General features: G+C 49.2%; 1 protein-coding gene across 1 annotated transcript in view; it reads right to left on the reverse strand.

Annotated features, from left to right (window-relative positions):
* Window positions 1-21,465, reverse strand: part of TANC1 (tetratricopeptide repeat, ankyrin repeat and coiled-coil containing 1) — a 296,536-nt gene extending 275,071 nt beyond the window's left edge. The window contains exon 1 of the mRNA XM_045298122.1: window positions 21,403-21,465. Within this exon, the coding sequence (XP_045154057.1) occupies window positions 21,403-21,418 (16 nt within the window). The 5' untranslated portion in view covers window positions 21,419-21,465. The remainder of the gene's footprint in view (window positions 1-21,402) is intronic.
* Window positions 21,466-22,499: the final 1,034 nt, after the last annotated feature.

The raw sequence follows: 22,499 nt of genomic DNA on the forward strand, positions 1-22,499 counted from the left end.
GGATAAATGTCCTCGGCGGGCTGCATGTGGCCTGCGGGCTGTAGTTTGAGGACCCCTGCTTTAAATCTTTACAGGAGTAGAAAGCCTCATCTTGCTCCGTTGGAAAGGCTGGTGGTTTCAAACTGCTGACCTTGCTGTTACCAGCCCCTTAGTTACACATGCAGATTCTCAAACTCCATCCAGACCTGCAAACACACTACCTACCTGGGGGGCAGAGCCTGGAACTCTGCATTGTCAATAACTTGTTGTTGTTGTTGCTGCTGCTAGTAGCTGCCCTTGCAGCTGACCTGTCCAACTCCCAACCATTCCAGGCAAAATGTAAGGAAACCCTGCCCTCCCTGCTCTGGTCTACCTGTGGTCAGGTCACTGTGGTCCACCAGGCTTACACTGGCTAGCAGGGTCTCCTTCTTCACACCGCCAGCAAGTGCACTGACTCGGAGCAAACCTCTTAGAAGGAGAACTGCTGGTGTTGGTTTCCAAGACTGTAGCTCTTTATGAGAGAAGCAAGCCTCGTTTACCTTCCACGGAGCAGCTGCTGGTTTTCAACTGCAGGCTTGTGTGTAGTAGCCCAATGCCACCAGTTCTTCTTAATTCTGGAATCGCCACCGAAACCTTGCCAGCCTCCGGGCAACATGAAAGCCACACTGGGCTTATCCCGAGCGTACTGCCTCCGAGAACCACAGGTCTGCGTTCCCTATCCCATCCGAGAAACAGGGCAGCTTCCTGGGTTCCACAGAGCCCTGATGGGGTAGTGGGCAATGCGCTAGGCTGCTAGTGGTCAGCACTTGGTACCAACCAGCCACTCCTTGAGAGAAAGATGAGGCTTTCTACTCCCGTGAAGAACCAGTCACAGAGACCCACAGAGGCAGTTGTCCTGTCCTCTGGGACTGCTATCACTTGGAATCAGCTCGACGGCAGTGAGTTTTTGGAGTGGAGCGATTAAGGCAACTGACCCAAACCGTCAGCCTGAGAGCATCTTCTTAACCCTGACTCTCGGAGCAGCTGCTGGATGAGAAAGGGCGTGTCCTAAGGTCACTCGGGTCAAACAAGTAGTAAAGACCATGTTGTCTTAGACTCTGCTTTTCAAAGAATTACCTATGTGCTGGCAGTCTCAAAGGGGACAAAAATCCAAAAAATCTAGAAGCTGTGCTTTGGGGTAAATTGTTACTGCACGAAAATTATTCCAGCCGAGTTTCCTCAGCAATGTTGATAACATCGGGCATAAAGAATGTTTAGAACATCGTCCTTGGGCATTCTTATTCTCTAGGTGAAACGTCACCCAGATTGGAAACTTGAATGTGAAAAAAATGTTTCGATGGGTTCGTGTTATTGGCTTGGTACAATTTTCACGTTGACCCCTCCTTCAAGGGGGGGGCGCCTGGTGGCACGGGGGCTATGCGCTGGGCTGGTCAGCAGTTAGACAAAGACTCGATGGCAGTAGGTTTGGAGTGTGGCTGGACAAGTCCTAACTGACACAGTGACCCAGCAGTAAATGAAAGTCTTAAAGGAGGTTGGATCGCTTCTTCATGAGCATGTTTCCAGCTGCCCAACGAGCATGTCCATCTGGACACTGCAGACCAAACGAGCTGCCACTGACTGGCGTCTGCCTCAGGGACTCCACGTGCTTCAGAGCAGAGCTGTGAGCAGGGTTTCGCAGCCATGACCTTTCAGATGCAGATCTCTGGGCCTTTCTTCCAAGACCCCTCTGAGTTGGCTCAAAGGGACCCTTTCTGGGAACGGTCCAGCACTTTGTCATTGGTGCTACCCACAGACTCCTACTCCTGGATAACCCAGACCTACCACCCACTGCCGTGACGTCAGTCCTGGCTCTAAACTGACGGTCATCAAGGCGATTCTGGCTCACAGCAAACCTGTAAGGCAGGACGGGACTGCCACTTTGGGCTAGGACTTTATATCTGTGCAGGAGGAGCTAGCCTCAGCTTTCTCTCTGACGCACAGTAACCCTACATAAAGCTTCTGAGGCTGTAAATCTTTATGGAAGCAAACAGCCTCCTCTCCCTCCTGCAGAGCAATTGGCGGGGATAATCCAGAAGGGGCTATAAACCAAGCCCTACCCCTCTCTTCCTGACAGGGATCCCAATTACTAAGATCACTCCTCATGGTCCACCCTGTGCTGTCAAGCCTGGAAGCGCCAACTACTCCCTTTCTCTTCTGGAACACAGAACACAGGAGACAACGCTCTCATCTCCCAAGTGCACCTTCTAAATGGTCTCATGCCTTCTGTTCTGACAGTCCATGTGGCCTCAGACCCTGGCCTGGCCAGCTTACTTTGGGCCCGTAAAGAGGACTGTGAAGATAGCGGCATGGGAGCAATAAAGGGTACTGGACCAACCTGGGTGTTTCTTCCACTGGGCACCTCGGGCCTGAAACGTCGTTACTTGACCTAGTTCGAAAAACTCCTAACACAGACCCCCTACCGCCCATTTGTCCCCACACACCAGTCTCTCCTGCACCCTGCCACACACAGACCTGAGGATTCCATGCTCCCCCGCAGGTCCAAGTCCGCACTTCACAGGCTAGCAAGCAAGGCCCTTCCCAACCCGCTTCCTCTTCCTGGCCACTGCACCCAAAGGCCCAGCAACGTGTGTTCCAGAAAGAATGACACAGCAGGTAAGGCATGCATCTTCCTGTCCCCCAGCATCTGCTCACCTCGGCCCTTCCAGAAAGCCCCCTGCCCCCTTCTCCAGGTACCTCTGAGCCAGCCTTCCAGCTGCTGGGTCACTATGTAAACTCCTCAGGGAAGCCTTCCTCAGCCCCCACTCCTGCTCCTCCCTCCCCCTGCCTTCTCCGAGTCCCCACTGCCCCCAGGCCTCCCTAGACCCTCCATGTCCCTTTAGGCAGGGCCTCAGAGGGAAGGCAAAGAGACAGCCCTCAAAAGAAACTTGTTGAAAAGCGAAACACAAAATTACCTTGTTACTCAGCAATTCTATTTCTAGCAATTCTAGCCCAAAGACCCGGAAACCTAGGATGCGCACAAATACTCATAGCAGCATTATTCACAACAGCCAAAAAGTAGAAACCCCTAAATACCCACCAACCCACGAAAGAACCTTTGAAAGGTGGCATCTCCACAGTGAAATAATATCCGGTCACCAAAGGGAACGAAGGACTGCATCGTGCTACAGTACGGATGAACCATGACAATGTTGTTATTGTCGGTGTTGGGTGCCATCACAGCGACCCAAACACTGCCTGGTCTCAGGCCATGCTCACAGTCGTTATGTCTCAGTCCATTGTCCCAGCTACTGTGTCAATCTTCCCCGACAGCTGGCCCTCCACTTTACCAGACATGACTTCCTTGTCCAGGGCTGGTCTCTTCTGACATTACGTCATGTACAAGCCATATACCAAAATGAGAAATACTGCTTGACTCTACTACATGGATCATCCAGAATAAGCACACTCATAGACTCAGAGAGTTGATTGCAGGTTAGCATGGCTGGGAAGGGGTCCCAAGTCAAGCGAAGGTTAAGAGAACCAGAAAGGTTGGGGGTTAGAAGGCAACCACCAGATTCAAGTGCGAAAGGCTGGCAGGTGGGTGGACTGAAGAGATACTGAGCTTCCTGGTGGCACAATGGCTCAGCTGCTAAGGCAAGGTAGGCCGTTTGAACCCACCAGCCTCTCTGAGAGAGAAGGCAGAGGCAGTCTGCTTCTGGAAAGACTGTGGCCTTGGCAAGCCACAGGCCAGTCTCACTCTGCCACACAGGGTCACTATGAGTCAGTCAACCCCACGCACCCACTCCCGCCCACAGCAACGGGTTTGGCATTTCTACACGAGATGATGAAAACATTTTATAGATAGCAGTGATGGTTCTGCAAAATTGTAAATGTAATAAATGCCACAGAATTGTACACTTAAAAAGAGTTTGATGGTATCTTCTATGCTATGCACAAGGGGGCTGAGGGAAAATTCTGTGGGAAAACGGAATTTGAATGATCACAGGATTTTTTCCACAAACTTTTTGAAACCCCTGCTTATTATTTTACCCCAACAGAAAGATTTTTAAGATGTTTGCTGGGAAAATGAATGCAAAACCTCCACCACCCTTTGATAAATGAAAGCTGCTCCTAATTTGCCAGTTAACACTCTCATAGGCACTTTCAGCTCTGTAAATTCCTAAGGATATTATACTTAGTGTGCTGCTTATAAAGACAGTTCTTAATGAAAAAGGCGGGGGACGCAAGCGGTGGGAAAGTGAAGTATCTTTCTGAATCCTGTCCACTTAGAGCCTAATCATGGTGTTTCAGAAATGGCACTGCCTCATTTTTTCCATGCGGGAGGGAAACCACGCCTGGTGGATCCACAGTCTTCTTTCTGTCCAAGAGCGGCAGCTGGGGCAGCAGAAGGGTCTCGCTTGCTTAATCAGGAGCCCTGGTGGCGTAGCAATTACCTAGTAAGCTGCTTACCACAAGGTCAGAGGTTCTAAACCACCAGTCGCTTTAAGGGATAAAGACACAGCTTTAGAATTGACCTGTAAAGGGTCAATTCTACCCTGTCCTGCAGGGTCTGTATGCATCAGCAATGGCTTGATGGCCCTGAGTTTGCGTTAGAGGGGCGATGATATCCTTTCCTTTATGAGCCAGTGAAGCCTTTGAACAAAAGGTCCCTTCCAGTAGTGGTCTGAGTCCTAAGTCTGAAGGTCTCCCAGGGGAATAGTGGAAGAGCCCTGGTGGCGAAGTGGTTACGCCTTGGCTGGTGACTGCAAGGTCCGTGGGTCAAGATCACCAGCCCAGGCTTCCTACTCCCCCAAAGAGTTACAGTCTCGGAAGCCCACAGGGGCAGTTCTACCTTGTCACACAGGGTGCCTGGAATCAGTGTGACGGCAGTGAAAGGACGGACTCGGGAGCTCTTCTAGTGTCCGTCAGACCCGGAAGTGGGACCCTTTTCAAAAAGGGATTCGAGTTTTGTTCTGCCTGTTTCCCCATTCTGTCCGGGACGATCCATTGTCTCTCGGGTTGGGACGTCAGAGGCGGAGGCTGCGAGAGCTCGCTCTGGCAGCAAGGTAGATGAGGCCATGGTTCGTGTAGACTGGAGTCCAGTCGGCTAGGCGTTTCGCTGAACCTTTGGTTTCCTTCCTGCTTTTTGGCTCTGGAGACTAATCGTTCATCTCAGATGGCCACACATCGTGCTGAAGACCACAGACACTACGCACCGAACTAGAATGTAAATCATTACCTTTATGAGTTGTGCCAACTGACCTAGTCGCCCCATGAGACTGTGATTCCAAGTCCTCAAAGACAGCAAACCAATCCTGTGAGGCATGTGGATACGTCTATAAATATCCATGACTGTGTCCCCTATGTGCTTTATGTCGATAGATGCAGCACACACAGACATGTATGAATACAGGCCTCCAGAAACACCTGTACATATGCATCAGACTATGTGTGCTTCCTCGGCATATATACATATACAAACATATCTGTGTAATCAGGTATGTTTTGATTTTTTATGACTGTAGTTGCAAAATTGCACACATCACAGCATTTCCAAAGCCATACCTTCTTCCCTTGTACTTCCTCGTGACATCATTCACCTTGGTCAAGTTGTGCCAACTCCGCCTTTATTCAGCACCACCCTTCTCGTGAGCTCTGGCGGCATACTGATTTCCAGTTGGGCTGTGATCCATAAGGTCTGACGTTCAAAACCACCAACTGTGCCACTGGAGAAAGAAGGGGCTTTCTACTCCCACAAAGGGTTACAGTCTCAAAAACCCACAGGGGCAGTTCTACCCTGTCCTATAGGGTCTCTGTGATTTGACACTGACTTGATGGCAGTGAGGGTTTGGGGGGGCCTTTGGGGGGAGGGGCACTTTCTTATAACCAAAACTAACAAGTGTTGACGGCTTGAAAAGTGATTCGCCTTCCCTCTCATTCCTGGTAGCCCTTCCTGGAACACTGCTTTCTTACACACATACTTAGTCTCTCTTTTAAAGAAAACACCAAAAAAAGTGAGATCACTCAGTATTTGTCCTTTTGAGAGTGACTTATTTCACACAACGTACCATCCTCCACAGGACATCGCTGGAACGCCTCATTACTCCTTACGGGTCCGTGTGTGCACGGACCACACTCTGCCCATCTTGTCATCGGTAGACAGCCATTAGGTTGTATCCATCTGTTTGCTATCGTGGAAAATGCTGCAACGAACAAAAGTGCACATGCGTCTATTCTTGTCGCTGCTATTAGAGCTCTCAGGTACATGCCCAGAAGTGGCACTGATGGAACTGGCACGATTTCTAGTATCTTGAGGACACGCCATACCATTTCCCATGGCACCAATCCACCATCCCACCAGCAAGGGAGCAAGGATCCCTCTCCTCCCAACTCTGCCAGCATTGGTCGCTTTCTGTTTTCTCAGTCTGGGCTTGCTCTGAGCGGTGCGCTGGAATCTCAATGTGGTTTCCACTTGCCTCCCCCAATAGCTAATGACTGGGAACATCTTTCCATGTGTTCGTTCGTTGGCCACGTGAATCTCCCGTTTCTCTCCACCGGCTATTTTTCAATTGGCAAGATGTTTTCCTGGACGAGATTAACAAAATCAAAGGGCGCCCGGACCTAGAGACAGTTGACTGAAAAGAGCTCTTCATAAATGGCAGGCTCATCAAAGTGCAACTATGTGTCCCACAAACGATTCTTTGACTCTTCTTGTTCAAAACTGAGGCCACACGCTTCCCTTCAACCTTTACATGGATTTTTAACAAGCAAAGCAAGAGCCCTTTAGGGAAGCACCGAGCCCTGTTTTCCCTAGGGAAGCAGCTTCCTGAGTGGAAACAGCACAGTGCGTAAACAACCATGCATGCATGTCATGACTTGAGTGTGGCACTGCAGACTGATCTTGCAAAACAAAACGAAGGTGACTGTTGTTCTCAACCACACAGGGGCCAAATACTACTGTCGTCTCCTGCATTTCTCATGTTCTCACGGTCTCAGTAAACAACTGGATATTTCAAAATACGGATTTTCATAAAAACCAGACAATTTGTTAGCAGCAAGCCAGTACCAATAATAAATACCATCTTTCCTCTAGTTGCCATTGTCGCTACACAATGCCATCTAAAATTAGGCCGCCTGCACAGGACCATGGTGTTCCCAGGCCACCTGAGTAGCCACAGCTAGCGGGATCATGACAGTCAGTTGGCACGGCACAGTCCACATGGAAAAGATGATGCGTCCCAGTTTGGTGAGTAGTAACTGGGTTCGTAAAAGCGTTCTCGTGTTACAAGGTGTAACTGTAGGTCTCTCCTCGTGTGGAGCTAAGAAGAATGAAGAAGACCGAGAATCAGAGAGACAATTCGCTCCAAAGACCTCCCAGGAACCTCCACCTCCTGGACTCTGAGGCCAGAAGAAGGAGATGGTGCCCAGCCATCACAAGAGACAGCCCAGAGAGGATTCCACTAGGAGGGCCCGGATACAAGGGAAGAAAACTACAGATGGAAACCGAACGTCATGGAAGAACTAGGGCTTAATGGCTGGCTAGAAACTGGTGGAAGCCCAAGATTGTGGGCCTACGTCATCCTTCAGGCCTCGAACTGAACTCGGCAAACCCAGGGGCTAAACTTTCTGCCACCATGTGAACACGTCAAGAAAGCCAATGGCAACACTAGGTACCTGCGTACTTGTAGAACCAACCAACCATTGAGATTTTCCTTAAAAGGCGGGAGGAGGCAGCATTCACCCAAGGGCAAAGTTCAGAAGCCCAAAGGGTTAGGAGAATGGAAGCAGAAACCTAGGAAGGGGGAATTATATTGCGGACACTGGAATCAATGTCATGAAACAAAATGTGTATGGATTGCTGGATGTAAAATGGATTTACAGTGTAAATCTTCATCCGATTCCCAATTTAAAAACTCTTTAAAAAAAAACAAAAAAAAACGATGTAGTCCACCTTCATCAGAACTGACTGGAAATAAAAAGCAATCTTGCTGTGAGTCAGAGACAATGCGCATGTGCTGTTGCCAGGTACCATCAGTCGGTCCTGACTCAGAGTGAGCCCATGCACAAGAGAACCAAACACTGCCCAGTGATGCCAAGCCCTCTCGACTGGTTCTGTGTCCATTCAGTCATCTCCTTGAGGGTCGTCAGCGTTCCCTGCCCCTCCACTTTGCCAGGTATGACGTCTTTCTCCAGGGACTGCTCTCTCCCGACAACGTGTCTGCATAAATACATATGCACGTGTGTGTATGCGTCCACAGACATATATGCACATATGCAAAAACACATGCTCTCGCCTCCTTCTTTTGGTCAGGTCTCTGGATGGTACAAGCAGGATGCCATGGGCTGTTAAGTTAAAGGACGCACCAGTCACTGCAGAACAAAGGCTCAGTGATCGGCTTCTGTCCTGTAACCCATTGGATGACATGAGTCAGAGTCAAGTTGACAGCAACAACTTTTCTAGGCATTTTTTTAACTACTACCACAGTACAAAGTACGTACTCTGTTCACAGTACCTTATTATGCAACGCAGACAAATTATAACGGATAAATCAGAGTGCCTGCCCTCTAAGGCATTTAACATAAAGAATGTACTAGGAACTGCCTAAGACAGTTACCAGTGATCACCCAAAGCAAGTCTACATGTGCCAGCTAGTCTTTATTACACAGGGTTCTTCTACGTTTACTTCTGTCCAGACTTACAACAAGCACTTGGAAGAAAATCAAGGGAAAACATTTCAGCAGCACATTATGTTAAGGAAGTCTGCTATCACAGGAATTTTTACCCACATGTCTGTTTCCAAGACAATGTAAATATAAAATCCTGCACTTGGAGGTGAAGCTGTTACTTCAAACTAGCAAGAGCCTTCCGCAGAGACGTATTCTGTAAATACTGGGCGCACGGGTACTATGAATACACATCGAGAAATCAGCAAACTTTATAAAAAGGTTTTTAGTAGCATTATACTCAGACACTCGCTCGCTCGGAATAAAATTCAACCACCACATATGTTTAACACCCGAGCCCTTTCACCAAAGAGGCACATGGTTTATAGTCATAAGATAACCATTTAACTATCCAGCTGGGAAGAATAGCTGGATGTGTTTCCAGCCACACCTAGAACAAAAACGCATCTTGAATACCTTCGTATCCCAATAAAATCAACTTATATGCTATTGTATTTTTTTAAAATGAATTTCCAAACTATGGGTCATTTTTGTATTTGATTGAGTATTTAAATTTTCATCAAACCCTCTATGAATTGCTCACCTTGAATACCCATCCCACATCATGGGTAGGCAAGACACACCATAGCCTAAGGACCTATGCTTACCAAAATTGCTTATCCCCGAATTTAACTGTACCTTTACACCTGACCTCCAGTTTACAGGGCACAAAAGAACAAGGTGACACCAGACGGAAGCAAACTAATTCATATATGGATCTTTCTACAAGATAATTCCACCAAGTTTTCGGAAAGCCAGGGGGGAGCAGGTGAGTTAGCGAGACAAAGCAAGTGAGTGAGTGCAAGTGTGAGAGTTAGAGAGCCAAGGAGGCATGAGGTATTTCATATGGCTCTGCAAACCACCCCCATGTTAGTCCCGCCAAACAGCCTTTGTTGTCCTAATAGTTCTGGGTGAGAAGGCTCAGAGAGATACTGATTGGATCCTACGATTCCCTGGGAGTGACTGTCAACAGGGTTCATGTCATCGACACCCTGCTGAGTGTAAAATCAGCCATCTCAGCACCAAGGAGGGGATCTCACAACCAGCTGGCAAGAGAGAAGAGCCAGGAGCACACCATACCTGTCGGGCCCTGAGACCCATTTACTGAATCTCCTCCATCCAGGAGACAGCCTTGACATCGGAGGAGGCGCAGAGAAGTGGCAGCAGTGGCAGTGAAGCCAGAGCTGTAATTCTTACACAGCCCACTGTCACACCTGCCTCCTGCTGAGCACCAGTGGGTTGGAACTGCCAATACTTTGGTTGGCAGCTGAGTGCTTTAGCCACTGCATCACCAGGGACACCCTGACATCAGAACTACGGGTGACTAAAAAGCCCTGCCATGAAACACAAACACACCTGGCTGACGTTGGTTAAGCCGATGTTGTCCCTTTTTGACCACAGACAATTTTTCCCTGCATGCAGCGGTAGCTGTTGAGTTTATCCTGATGGAGCACAGCCCCAGCTGAGTCAGTGGACCAGTATATTCCAGAGAGTTTCCAATGGCTGGTTTTTCACTAGTAGACAGCCAAGCCTTTCTTCTAAGGCACCTCAGGGTAGATTTGAACCTGCAACCTTTTGATTAGCAGCCAAGGGCCTTATCAGTTTGAATCATCCAGGGATTCTCTTTCATATATATACCATATTGTCATTGGGCCGATTCCAACTCACAAGCATAGCACTGCTCCAGGGGGTTTACTTGGCTACTATCAGCAGGCCTGTCTGTCCAGGTGCCTTTGGGCAGGTCTGAAGGTCAGTCTTTAGGTGAGCAGTCAAGCACGTGTTTACGCCAGCCACGGGCCTTACTGTTCAGGCACAATATAATGACCGACGTCCTAAGAATCAGTTTGCCATGGAGCTGATCTGAGAACCTGTCATAGGAAAGATTCCACAATACCCACCGATTTTCACTTTAGGAAGCACTCACATTCCCAGTATCTTTGGCATTCTGAAATAATTAGGTTTATTGCTTAACTTAAGATGCCTTAGTCTCTAAGCTGGACTTTGTCTATAATATGAAGTTCCCATTTGAAAATACCCCCACCCCCTGACTAAGGAGTTAAACTATACTGATTCAAACTTACTGCCTTGGCACTCTGTAGTGGAGGAGACTTCCAATTCATCCCAGATGTAATTCATGCACCTTTTTCTTTTTCAAAACTATCTTTAGATACTTCAGAGATTTTGCAAGCCTTTATTTCTTAAGGTTAATGACTACTGGCTTACTAACCACTACTACTACCAATAAAAACCTGAAACCAAAATGCTTGTGATCCTTTAGGATTTCCAAGAGAGTTATTTCAGCAAACCCACTGCCATGAAGGTGATTCCCACGGAAAGCAATCATAGGACAGCACAGAACTGCCCTAGGGGTTCCCAAAGTGGTACATCTTTAACAATGCGGGCTGTCACTGCGTGGCTAGCGGATTAACCACTGTACCACCGGGCTGCTAAATTCACCTCAAAGTCCCCCAAATTTCCATCTTAATAGACTAGAAGGAGCTCTACCTCTTAGGCATGGGCTCTTGGCGTGCTTAACAATTAGTTGCCAAGAAACCTTCACCTTACCATGAATCCTACATACTCTGGTGCTAAATGTTTTATGGGAAGTTGTCAACTGTATCTGTAGTTCATTTGAGGAAAATATCATTCTGTTCTATTCAAGAGCCCAAACACTTTCAAAAGTGCTTGTTGTTGTTGTTGTTGTTGTTAGGTGCCATTGAGGCTGTTGCAACTCATGGCAACCCAACAGAACTAAACACAATTATTTGTGTTTTTGAGCCCATTGTTGCAGCCACTGTGTAAATCCAGCTCGTTGATTTCTCTCTTTTTTTTTTTTTTTGCGGTCCCTCTGCTTTGCCAAGCATGATGTCTTCTCCAGGGCCTGGTCTCTCATCACAACATGCCAAAAACCATGTGAGATGAAGTCTCTCTAGCGTTGCCTCTGAGGAGCATTCTGGCTGTCCTTCATCCACGACAGATTTGTTTGTTCTTTGAGCAGTCCACCGCACTGTCAGTATTTTCGCCAGCACCGTAATTCAAATACACTGATTCTGCCTCAGTTCAGACACATGATCCCTCCGGACTCTGACCAGGTGATCAGTTCTCTTGGAGCTCACTCTGCACGCCTCTCATACTTCCGGGCCGGGCTGTTGTTGTTTGCCTGGTGACAGGGGATGGATGGACTGTACCTGTTGCAGTCTGCATCATGACTGTCCACTGACCTCTGGGCTGGGTTCCCAAATGAAGAGAGAACGTATGACTGCAGGCAACATGTGTGAGAGCCGACAAAGCGACTTTGGGGAGGAAATGGACCCAGGTTGAAATCCTAGATCTCCTCGTAAGAGGATCCCTTACACGCAAGTGGAGCCTTCTACCTGCCTCAGGTTACTAAGGGCTGGAGGTGAGAGAACCTAACCAGGCTCAGAGCTGGTATTTAACAACTGTGGGTTCTCCGCCTGACTCCCTTCTCCCAGGAGAAAAAGAAGAGGCGGTAAGACCCTTACAATGGTGGACTACCGTCCACAGGCACAGCACACTGGCCATCACCTTAACAATCATTTAAATTTGGAAAGTGGAGCATCTACCAGACATATACTCATGAGGAAACGGTTTATTTGAGCGGGGCCTAGGACAGAGCGGCCTACAGACCGAGCTGCTAACGCCAACAACTCCAAGGAGAAAGACGAGGTCACGCGAGACCAACAGAGAAGCCTAAGCTTCAAGTCACTGCTTAAGAGCAACAACCAAATGTGAGGCCTCTTTTGTGACTTACAACACTCCAGACTCTTTCGTAGACCTTGTCTGTCTCTGACCCTCACGACCTTGGAGATGTCTGCTTTCCATCACTCTAGCACACTCTACCCGGGGCAACTGTAAAGCCAACAAGCTGTCCACCCTCGGTTATCCACTTCTATGCAAGGCATGCCGCACTGAGAACTCCACTCAGCTGTTACACTCGGACAGTCCACCACCTCGGAGCTCCCAACAGGAAGGCTCTGCCCAGACATGACCTTGTGATTTTGTTTGGTGGTCGCTGCAGACACAGCGCTTGTTGCTAGCAGGCCAACTCTTACGCCACCGGGGCTCCAAAAAACAGATAATATAATCTATAAACCCATTTAAACGGCTAGACGTTACTAGAAGCAAGGAAGCAAGGGTAAGAATGAGGGTACTGCTGTCAATCCCACCAGGTTGTAAAATTCTGCCAGGTTGTCCACTCTTCCTCCGGGCGACCTCAGATGACCTAAGTTACAGGAAATTGTCAGATCCATCAATCACTGTCTACCTAGGTATTAAATACTGAACCGAACACAAGCCAAACCAACCTCACTGGTCGGGAGCTCACTAGAGGCTGTGGTTAGCTGCCCAAGCATAACCACTACCCACAGAGCGGCCCTCCATTCAGGGTTGACTCCTGGCACAACCCTGGGGTCAGCAGGGAACGATGCTCCACAGGCTGCCATGCTGTTCTCTGGGGTCAGCAGGGAGCGACGCTCCACGGGCTGCCATGCTGTTCTCCGGAAGGAGATCCGCTCCACGGGCTGCCATGCTGTTCTCCGGAAGGAGATCCGCTCCACCAGCTGCCATGATGTTCTCTGGGGTCAGCAGGGAACGACGCTCCACGGGCTGCCATGATGTTCTCCGGAAGGAGATCCCTAGGCCTTTCTTCCAAGACACTCTCAGTGGACTCCTGGACGACACTCAAACTCGCTGTCCCCAAGTCCATTCTGACACCTAGCAAGGACGCCTGGTGGGGGAGCAGGTCACGTTGGGTTGCTAACGGAAAGGTCAACACTTTGAAACCACCAGCCACTCTCTGGGAGAAAAGACTGGCCGTTCGATTCTTGTAAAGCGTTACAGGATCAGAAATACACAGAGGCAGTTCTACCCAGTGCTACGGGTCGAGTTAAGTACCCTGGAACCAAGTGAGCACGGTAACCACTGGCACTACCCAAGGACGCCCATGAACCACTCAAGACAAAAACCAACTCACTGCTACAGAGCCCATGCTGATGCACTGTGGCCTCCCATGGGTTTCCAAGACCGTCACTGTTTACGGGAGTAGAAAGCCCAGTCTTTCTCCCCCAGAGCTGCTGGTGGTTTTGAACTCCCAACCATCTGGGTAGCAGACCAGTGCTTAAGCATTGCACCACCAGGGGTCCTTTAATCTGAAATATTAGTCAATTTTAAGATTTTTTATATTGTTCTAGGATTTTTCCCCCACTACTGGATGCTGTACACACTTCATGTCAAAGATAACCATCTTAAACAATGAAAATATTTTCCTCTCGCACATATTGAGAGTGGTTCCTGAGTTCGAGTGGTAACTCACACTATCAAGCCGATTCTGACACGTAGCAACGCTAACAGGACAGGGGAGAACTGCTCCTGTGGGTCCCAAGACTACCACTCTTTGTGGGTGTAGAAATGCCTATCTTTCTCCCTGACCCTGCGGTTGGCGGGCCACTTCATAACTCTCTCTGCCACCAGAATGGGTGCTGCTGCTGCTGTTGGAGCAAGTCGGCTCTACCCCACAGCCATGCACAGTTGAACCTAACACTGCCCGGGCATAGCACCATCTTCATGATTATTCCCATGCCTGAGCCCGTTGTTGCAGCCACCAGGTCATTCCATATTGTTGAAAGCCTGCCTCTTCTGTTCTGCCCCTCCACTGTACACCAAGTATGAAATCCTTCTCCAGGGACTGGTCTCTCCTGACAATACATCCAAGCTATGAAAGAAGAAGTCTCGCCATCCTTGCTTTGCTATCCTTGCCGCTAAGGAGCACACTGGCCAAACTTCTTCCAAAACAGATTGGTTTTTCCTTTTAGCAGTGCACAGTACTTTCAAAATTCTTCTCCAGCAAGCACAATTCAAATGAATTGATTCTTCTTCACTCTTCCTTATTCAATGCCCAACTACCATGGCTTGGGTCAGTGCACCTCAATCCTCAAAGTGACATCCTTGCTTTTCAATCGCCTTTAAAAAGGGCTTGTGCAGATTTACCTAATGCAACACGTCTTTGGATTTCTTGACTGCTACTTCCATGAGTATTGATGGTGAATCCAAGCAAAACAAAATCCTTCACAACCTCAACCTTTTCTCCATTTCCCATGACGGTACCTATTGGTCCAGTTGATAAGGTAACAATCACAGTCGTTGCAGGATTAGTTAATTAAGCAGTTCAAACAAATCATTGTGATCAAAAGCCTCTTCCGTCTTTGCATTCTGCAATCCTCCGCACCAACTGGCTCTCTTTTGCTAACAACTTCATGCTCCCCATATTGGTGAGACCCAATAGGTATCAGATCCCTATTCTTCAACCAGTCCCCGGCAACAGGTGTAAGATACTAAAATTGCCTTGGCTTAATCAAGAGTCACTGCCCCTGAACAGAAGACTTGCCGTTTACCCTGAGGCATGTGGCTAATGTAAGGTGACCAGATTTTAACATTGGTAAAGCGGAACACCATTGACTGGGGGGTGGGGGAGGTCTTGATTAAAAATTTGGTCTATATGGGCCAAATAGACCGTTCCCTAGCTTGTCGTGCCTTCTTTCCAAAAATCAGGACTTTTTAAAAACGCCATAGGACGTTTTAAATCGGGACTGTCCCACCAAAAGCAGGACGTCTGGTCACCTTAGAAATGGGAACGTAACCCAAATCAGGGTTGTTATCAAGTAATGTGGCAAATGATTACAGCAATGACCCCCGCATGAGTCATGTGGCATGAAGTGTGCCTAGACCCAGGCAGAAGGACCATCCAACTGGGCCCAGCTCCAATTTCTGAGTCCCAACACATCATTGTTGCTTTCCACCACAAGAGGGAAGGGGGACAAAATGGAGAACAGCAACCCACAATCCCTTCCACAGCACGCTCTGCATAAAGGGCAGCGGGAGATGAAGGGCTATGCTGTTTCATTGGCACATGCTTTTTAAAATCCACGCATCTAGCTCAAAGTCAGCAAGCACTCAATAGACATTAATAACTGACGTTACTAATCCCAAATAATGTAGAGTAAAGCTCAGCAGAGAGAGAGGGAGGATAATGGGTTACATGGGAATAATGGGCAGCTCCGAGTTTTTGAGCAGTAATCCAATACCCCATTACACAAGTGCCTGTGTATGCAGCCGTTCAGAACATGGAAGACACCAGGGCCTTTCGTGACTACAGGGATGTGCATCCCAAGAGTAGTACAAACATCCATACCCTTCTGCATAAGGTGTGTTGGTGTCATGGCCAGCAAAAGCACTTCCGTAAATACCTACTGCAGTGAGCAGCTTGTACTTCTTGGTTACCCAAGTCGCCTCTCTTCCCTTAATGATAACAAACACCCCTTTTCTCTGTGGGGTACTCGCCCGCACCTACACTGTGTGTTTCTAATGGGTGCTGCGAAACCACAATTTGTCTTTGGCCAATATCAGACCAATTAGGGTCTTACCCAAATGGAACGATGGGACGTGAGCCTGTGCAATTACCAATGCTGGGTGTACTGGGCACTGCGCTAGGCCCTGGTGATGCATCAATAAATAAGTCACACCTGAGCCTAAGGGCTCTGACCTTTGTCTAAGAGGCAAGGCTTCTCAGATAACACCTAGATGTCAAAACAGACTTGGTGCTATACATCTTGGTAACATATATAATAATGAAGTCAGATGGTAACATATATAGTCATGGAGTCATTAAACAGCCCTTGAAACCACGCCAAAGAAAAATGTGTATGGAAAACGTCAGGGGAGGGAAGCACATTCTGTAGGTCTAGCTGGTGCTCTCACCTACACAAATCACAACGTCTGCATTCTTGCCTCTTTTTCACGGCTCTTCAGAAGCACGGGGAAGAGAGGAGTCTACCCGACGAGAGCAATGAGTGTACAAATGTGCTTTACACAATTGATGTATGTATGGACTATGATAAGAGTCGTATGAGCCCCTAATAAAACGATTTAAAAAAGAGAGAGAGCGGATTCTACCTCGGCATGGGATAGATGCATGGAAAGGTCAGAATCAAGTATGTCTTAGGGATGGCCCCACTCCCCTCCCCTCCTGCCACTGAGGTATAAGCCACAGCTCATGACTGGCGTGTCACCCTAGGTGTGCTGGGGTGGGGCAGGAAGAGTGGTGAGTCACTGTGGCCCTGGGCTACACAGTCAAACATCCTGGATTCTCAACGATCTGCAACTGCTCGGGGAAGATTTGTACCGACCAAGACCCTCATGTTAGGGGCCAGGTCTGTGCTAACATCCAGGAATTCCGGGCTGCCGCCCTCTCACAATTGTCTTGTCCTGATTGTTCCTGCCGATGGGACTCTTCTCTCCAGAATAATCCAAAACACCAAATTCACTGCTACTGAGTCAATTCTGACTCATCGTGACTCTGTAGAACTGCCCCCGTGGGTTTCCCAGACTAATTCATTATGAGAGTAGAGAGCCTCGTCTCTCTCCCCCAGAGCAGCTGGTGCCTTCTAATTGCTAACCGTGCAGTGAGCAGCCCAATGTGTAACCACTACACCATCAAATCTCCTTCTCTCCAGAATACTTCCCTTGGTGTGTCTATCTCTAGGTCTATGTCTGTCTCCCTCCCTCCCTCTTCTCCCTGTAGAAGGCCACCCTCCTCATCAGCATCACAGCCATACTAAACCAGGAGGTCACATTCTCAAAGATGTTTCCAGAGAGCCCTTTAAATCAAAATGGCTATCACTCAAAACCCAGAAGCCATTCTCCTGCTTGGCTGCTCCCAACATCATTGGCAGTTCCTCACTGCTGTGGAGTCCTCGATTCCTGGCAACCCTATAGGACAGAGCCACACTGCCACACAGAGCGTCCACGGCTATCGTCCTAACTTTCCCCCTCCAAGTGGCTGGTGGGTCCAAACCACCAACTTTTTTGTTTGCAGCCAAGCACTTAACTATTGCCCCACCAGGGCCCCATTTGTTAGCATAGACTGCCTCCTTCACGCTTGCTCTTGTCCACACAGGGAACTGGCAGCAATTCCATGTTAACCACAACTTTTTTATAGCCAGCTAATGGGCACTGATGGATACATCCTCTTCCTGAGGTTCACACCCCATTGCTTAATATTTTGAAAAGCCAATCCGCTAGGGATATGTTTTTAAAACTGAAGATGTGCAAGCTGCTAAGACATAAAAGAGCCCATAGCTTAGCACATCACTTCACTGCAGAACCTTTTAAAGAAAATCCATACCGGCTGTGAGGTGAGTGCTACTCCCTGTGCTCCAAAATAGACAAGAAGGGCACAGCACAAACATTTGAGGACACAGTGAAAATGGGTCACCTGCGGCCTACTGCCTCTCCCACTACACCAAGCGCATAAAGCAAGGGTTGGCTTCGCACAAAAAGTGCTTCAAAACCACTCGTGCAGACACCAGCCGGAAGACTCCAGGAACGATGAGCCACACAAAGAGGAATCCTTATCCAGGCTTTGTTATTAGGTTGAGAGATACCAAGATGAAAGGCAAATGATATGTTCATTTCTTTATTTTCAAAGAGAGAGAGAGAGATCTGAAAAGTGATTTCCTCTAGAATGCCGCCTGGGCTACCAGTCCAGATGATAAATCACACTACACCCCGAAGCCTGCTTAATAAAGATGTGGAAAATAAACAAATGATTCATCAGAAGCATGTGAATTTCTGAAACTCTGTTGGGGGAGAAAGTTTTATTGCCATTATTAGGGAGCTGGTTTTAATCCCCAACATCAAAGCATCCTTGTTAGCCCTGGGGTTCTGAAGCCAAAATAAGCCCATAAATGAAACAGTGAGAAACTGCCACATGTATTGGTCTGTTTTCTCAGTTTCTAGCCAATTCTTGTGGCCACAATATCCTCAGGGGTGACTCCATGAATAAAGATAGTCTAGGGAAAAGAGGGCAGATAATCAGAACAACTAGGATCAAGCTCAACTCCATTACTGATAGATGGGCAAATATCTAAATTAATGGGCCTTAGTTTCCTTAACTGAGGAATCAGGTATGAAACCTTTAAGTAAAGCACCTTAATAAACCGCAAAGTGCTGTATTTCAATATCCTAGTACTGGTTCCAGTTTGGAGGCCTGGCGGCAAGTCAGGTTACTCCTCCGACTGCTAATCACAAGGCTGATGGTTCAAAACCAGAAATGGATGGGGATGAGGCTCTCTACTCCTAGAAGATGTACAGTCTAAGAAACCCTAATCAGAAGGTCACAATGAGTTGGAATCAACTCAATGACAGTGGGCTTCGTTGTATTTTTGTTGCTGTCATCATCTTTGGGGGGAGAGAGGGCTTCAGAATTCCTATGTTCCCAGAGCTCTTGGAGAATTTTAGCATTTAAAGGTTTGGCAGTTACATAATCTGTCAACCTGAGGGCAGGGGTGGCGCCTACCCTGTCAATCAAGTCATAGACAATGAGCCTCAGTGTGTGCAGGGCCTTATCCTGAGGATTCTGGGAACTCCTGTCTTCCTCCCTGGAGGCGGGGCACACACACTGCTTTACATTCCTGTTGACAAGCCACATGGAGCTACACTGATGGACACAGAGCCCTGGAGCTGGAGGAGTCACATGGAGACCCACGCCAGTGCTGAGATGCTTCCACCAGCACTGGATCCATAAGCGCTTCCACCTACTGGCCTGTGGTCTTCCTGCATTTGGCCTTCATTGCATGTGTTGTCTGAGTCTGAGGAGGACTTTATAGATTGGTATAGGACAAATGGGCTAATGTCGGACTTAGGGACTTGATCTGGACTGGGCTGGGATGTTTTCTTAATATACAATTACTTTTAATATAAAGCTGTTTCTTATACAAATGAGTGTCTATGAATTTGTTTCTCTAGTCAACCTGGACTAACACAAAGGGTAATCAATCCCATGTTAGGGATAATTAGAATGAGAAAACTTGAAGGTCCAAGATAGTTTAAGAACCTTGTATGATGAACATTTATATAAAGTACTTGGGAAGCAGAAATCTATTTTTTTCTGCCACTGAAATATGTACTAAAACAGTTCAAAACAGTACTGTCCTAGACACTAAACAAAAATCATGCTCTCCCCCACAAACTACAACTCTATTTTAGTTTGCTTTTATAAGTTGTACTCCTGCAACTTAACAGTTAAACTGAACTTTTCATTAGCAAGATAAAAATAAAAGTCATTTTTCTGGTTATGAGACTCTCCACAGTCCACCAGCAACCCAGACAAAACCTTTACAATTGGGTTAGAAATGTCTGATGGAAACACTGACATCGTGTTAACCTCTAGCTTTGCCGGCTGGCGTCATTTTAATATGGATGACAGCTGGACCAACGCAGGGATACTGGGTTTAATAAGAATTATCAACAACTCGGACAAGGATATGGCCTAAAAATGGACAGTTTAATCAAGACAACTCCATGGATGCTGAAACTCTGTCCTCTACCATCCCACATCAACCCTCCACCCCCACCCCATGACACTAAATAAATGGTGAGTGGTAAAGACCTAAAAGATTCTTTTTTCCTCTCCAGGCTGTTAGGGGAAGCAGAAATGGGTTGACTATGAATCAGCTGCGTTTTTACTTCATGATGAATATAAAATATGCTAATTTGGACATTCTGGTGGTTAACTGGACCAAAAAGGGGGGTGGTGGAGAGGCAGGAAAAGCAGTGCTTGCAAGTTGCAGCAAGAGTAAGTTTATGGTAGTACAGCTGCATGAAAGCCACCCTAAATTTATTTCTGGACTTTCCTGCCTCCACTAAAACCACTGACACGATTTCCCATCCCTTATTGTCAAATCACAACGGGTCCGGAAGCCTGGACCGGCCTCACTTGGCAGGTAACAGGCGCACCCCTCGAAGGAAGCCCTGAAGGATGTCAGATACCATAGTTCCTTGATTCACACGCACTTTCCATTCTCCATGCGCCAGGACAGATTTACAATGCGTGCTGACTGACACCCACCAGGCATTCTGGCTGGCTGAAAAGTTTGTGGAAATGTCACTTTCGAGAGATGTCAGGGCTCAGATGCGTCAACCATGCAAAGGGCTACTCGTAAGGAGCCGCTCATTAAAGTCTTCCATTCCCAGGACTCCAGCAGCAGCTGTGGAAACCCAAGCAGCTCCCGTCTTCCTGGAAACAGATCTGAAATACCTCCCGAGAAGCTTCTTCTTCTTCTCCCCTCCCCCTCCCCCGTGCCAGGAGCGCCAGCCTGGCAGGAATGATGATGACCCAGGAAGGAAACACCGAGAGAGTAGCGGATCTGCTGGAAGCGGAGCCGCTGCCTCCCTCCGTTTTCACCACGGAGACACACCAGCCCTCAGCGCAGCGACCCTGGTCTCGCCTTTCCTCCCCCACCCCCGGCGGCACCCCTACAAACACACTCCTTAATTTCCGCTCTCCCCGGCGCGGCTAGCATTTCTGGAGGAAGCGACCTCAGCAACCCGGAGCCCCTTCCTCGAAGATTTTTGAACCCGGTATTTCCTTTCCGCGCCCGAGTTGATGCCACCACCCTTTACCTGGTAATCACCCACCCGCACGACGACGCTGCTCCGGGGGTCAAGTTCAAGATGAAGGTGCCCTCCGAGCCTCCCCGAGCCGACTCCTGCAGGAGAACGGCGCGCCCGAGATGATTCCCACGTTTACGACCGGGGGATCCGGGTTCGCCAAAAGGGGTTTGGAAGGGACAGGGGTGGGCAGGGCGGTGGCCCTCGCCCAGCCCAGCGGCCCCCGGCCCTTTGGCCACGGCGCCGCAATACTACCTGGCCACCGCCGCATTTCCTCCCGGGGCGCGGACACAATGGGCCAAGTTAAGTTTGGCCGGTCCAGAGACGCTTTTTTTTTGTGTGCAAACACGCAGCACAAAGCCGAGGGCTTCCTTCCTAGCCAGCCGTTCCGGAAAGCCGCCGCGCCGGAGCGAAGAGCCCCCCACATCCTCCGGGCTGCGCGCCTGTACCCCAAAGTCCTCCAGGACAAACTAGCACCCTCATAGGAGCCCTGACCACCTCTCCACGCTCCAAGCATACGGCGGCTCACAAGCTGAAGACGATTCGGGTTTCTTCCGCACCCCGACCCCCCCAGAGGAAAAAGCATCCGTGACTCCTCTAACTTCCACTGCCGCCGCCACCCCTAAAGAAAAGAGCCTGTCTGTGATCATCACGGTCGTTGGGATCAGGAGATGCTAGGGGCTTTCAGCCCAGCACTGGGCCAGTAACACGCCGTCCCCTCCTCCCCCTTCGCTGAAACTCACTTGGCAACTTCGGGACCTGCGCACCCCTACACTCGGGGGCAGCCCAGGCCGCGCAGAAACCCGAAGGTTCTCGAGGCGGGAAAGGGGGAGAAGAGGCGCTCCGGGCGGGGAGGGGGGCGGTCTGGAAGCTCGCGGCGTGTCCCCCGCGCGCCCCCGATGCCCTGTAACCTCAGCTCCGCTGGGGGTTCGGTCGGCGCAGGGCAGAGGCGGGCTCCCTGGAGCCCACGGGACGAAGGCCGAGAGCGCCCAACATGTCCGTGCCGATCCCCGGAAACCTCTGGGTGTGCCCGGCGGAAGAGCGGGGCTCCAGAAACTTGCCCACCCGCTTTGCCACGCTCCCCATCACCTTCGCAGGCTCCCCAGGACCCCCTCGAGCTCCGCGCCCAGCGCGCACGCAGGCCCGGGCGGCGGAGTTACCTGTCTGGAAAGTTTCCAGCTCCTCCGCGCGGCTCCCCACCTCCAGGGCCGGGCCTCGGGGAGCGGCCGGCCGGGCGCTCGGCGGCAGCCTCTGGCGAGCTCCAGGGGCGGCCACAGCTCCCGCAGCTGCCAGAGCGAAAGCTGCGCTCCGGCCCGTCCCCCCGCCTCGCACGGCCCACCCCGGGGCCTCAT

The sequence above is a fragment of the Echinops telfairi genome, unplaced genomic scaffold (genome assembly GCF_000313985.2).
Source record: "Echinops telfairi isolate 266 unplaced genomic scaffold, ASM31398v2 ScPeMD7_4;HRSCAF=17, whole genome shotgun sequence".
NCBI lineage: Eukaryota > Metazoa > Chordata > Mammalia > Afrosoricida > Tenrecidae > Echinops > Echinops telfairi.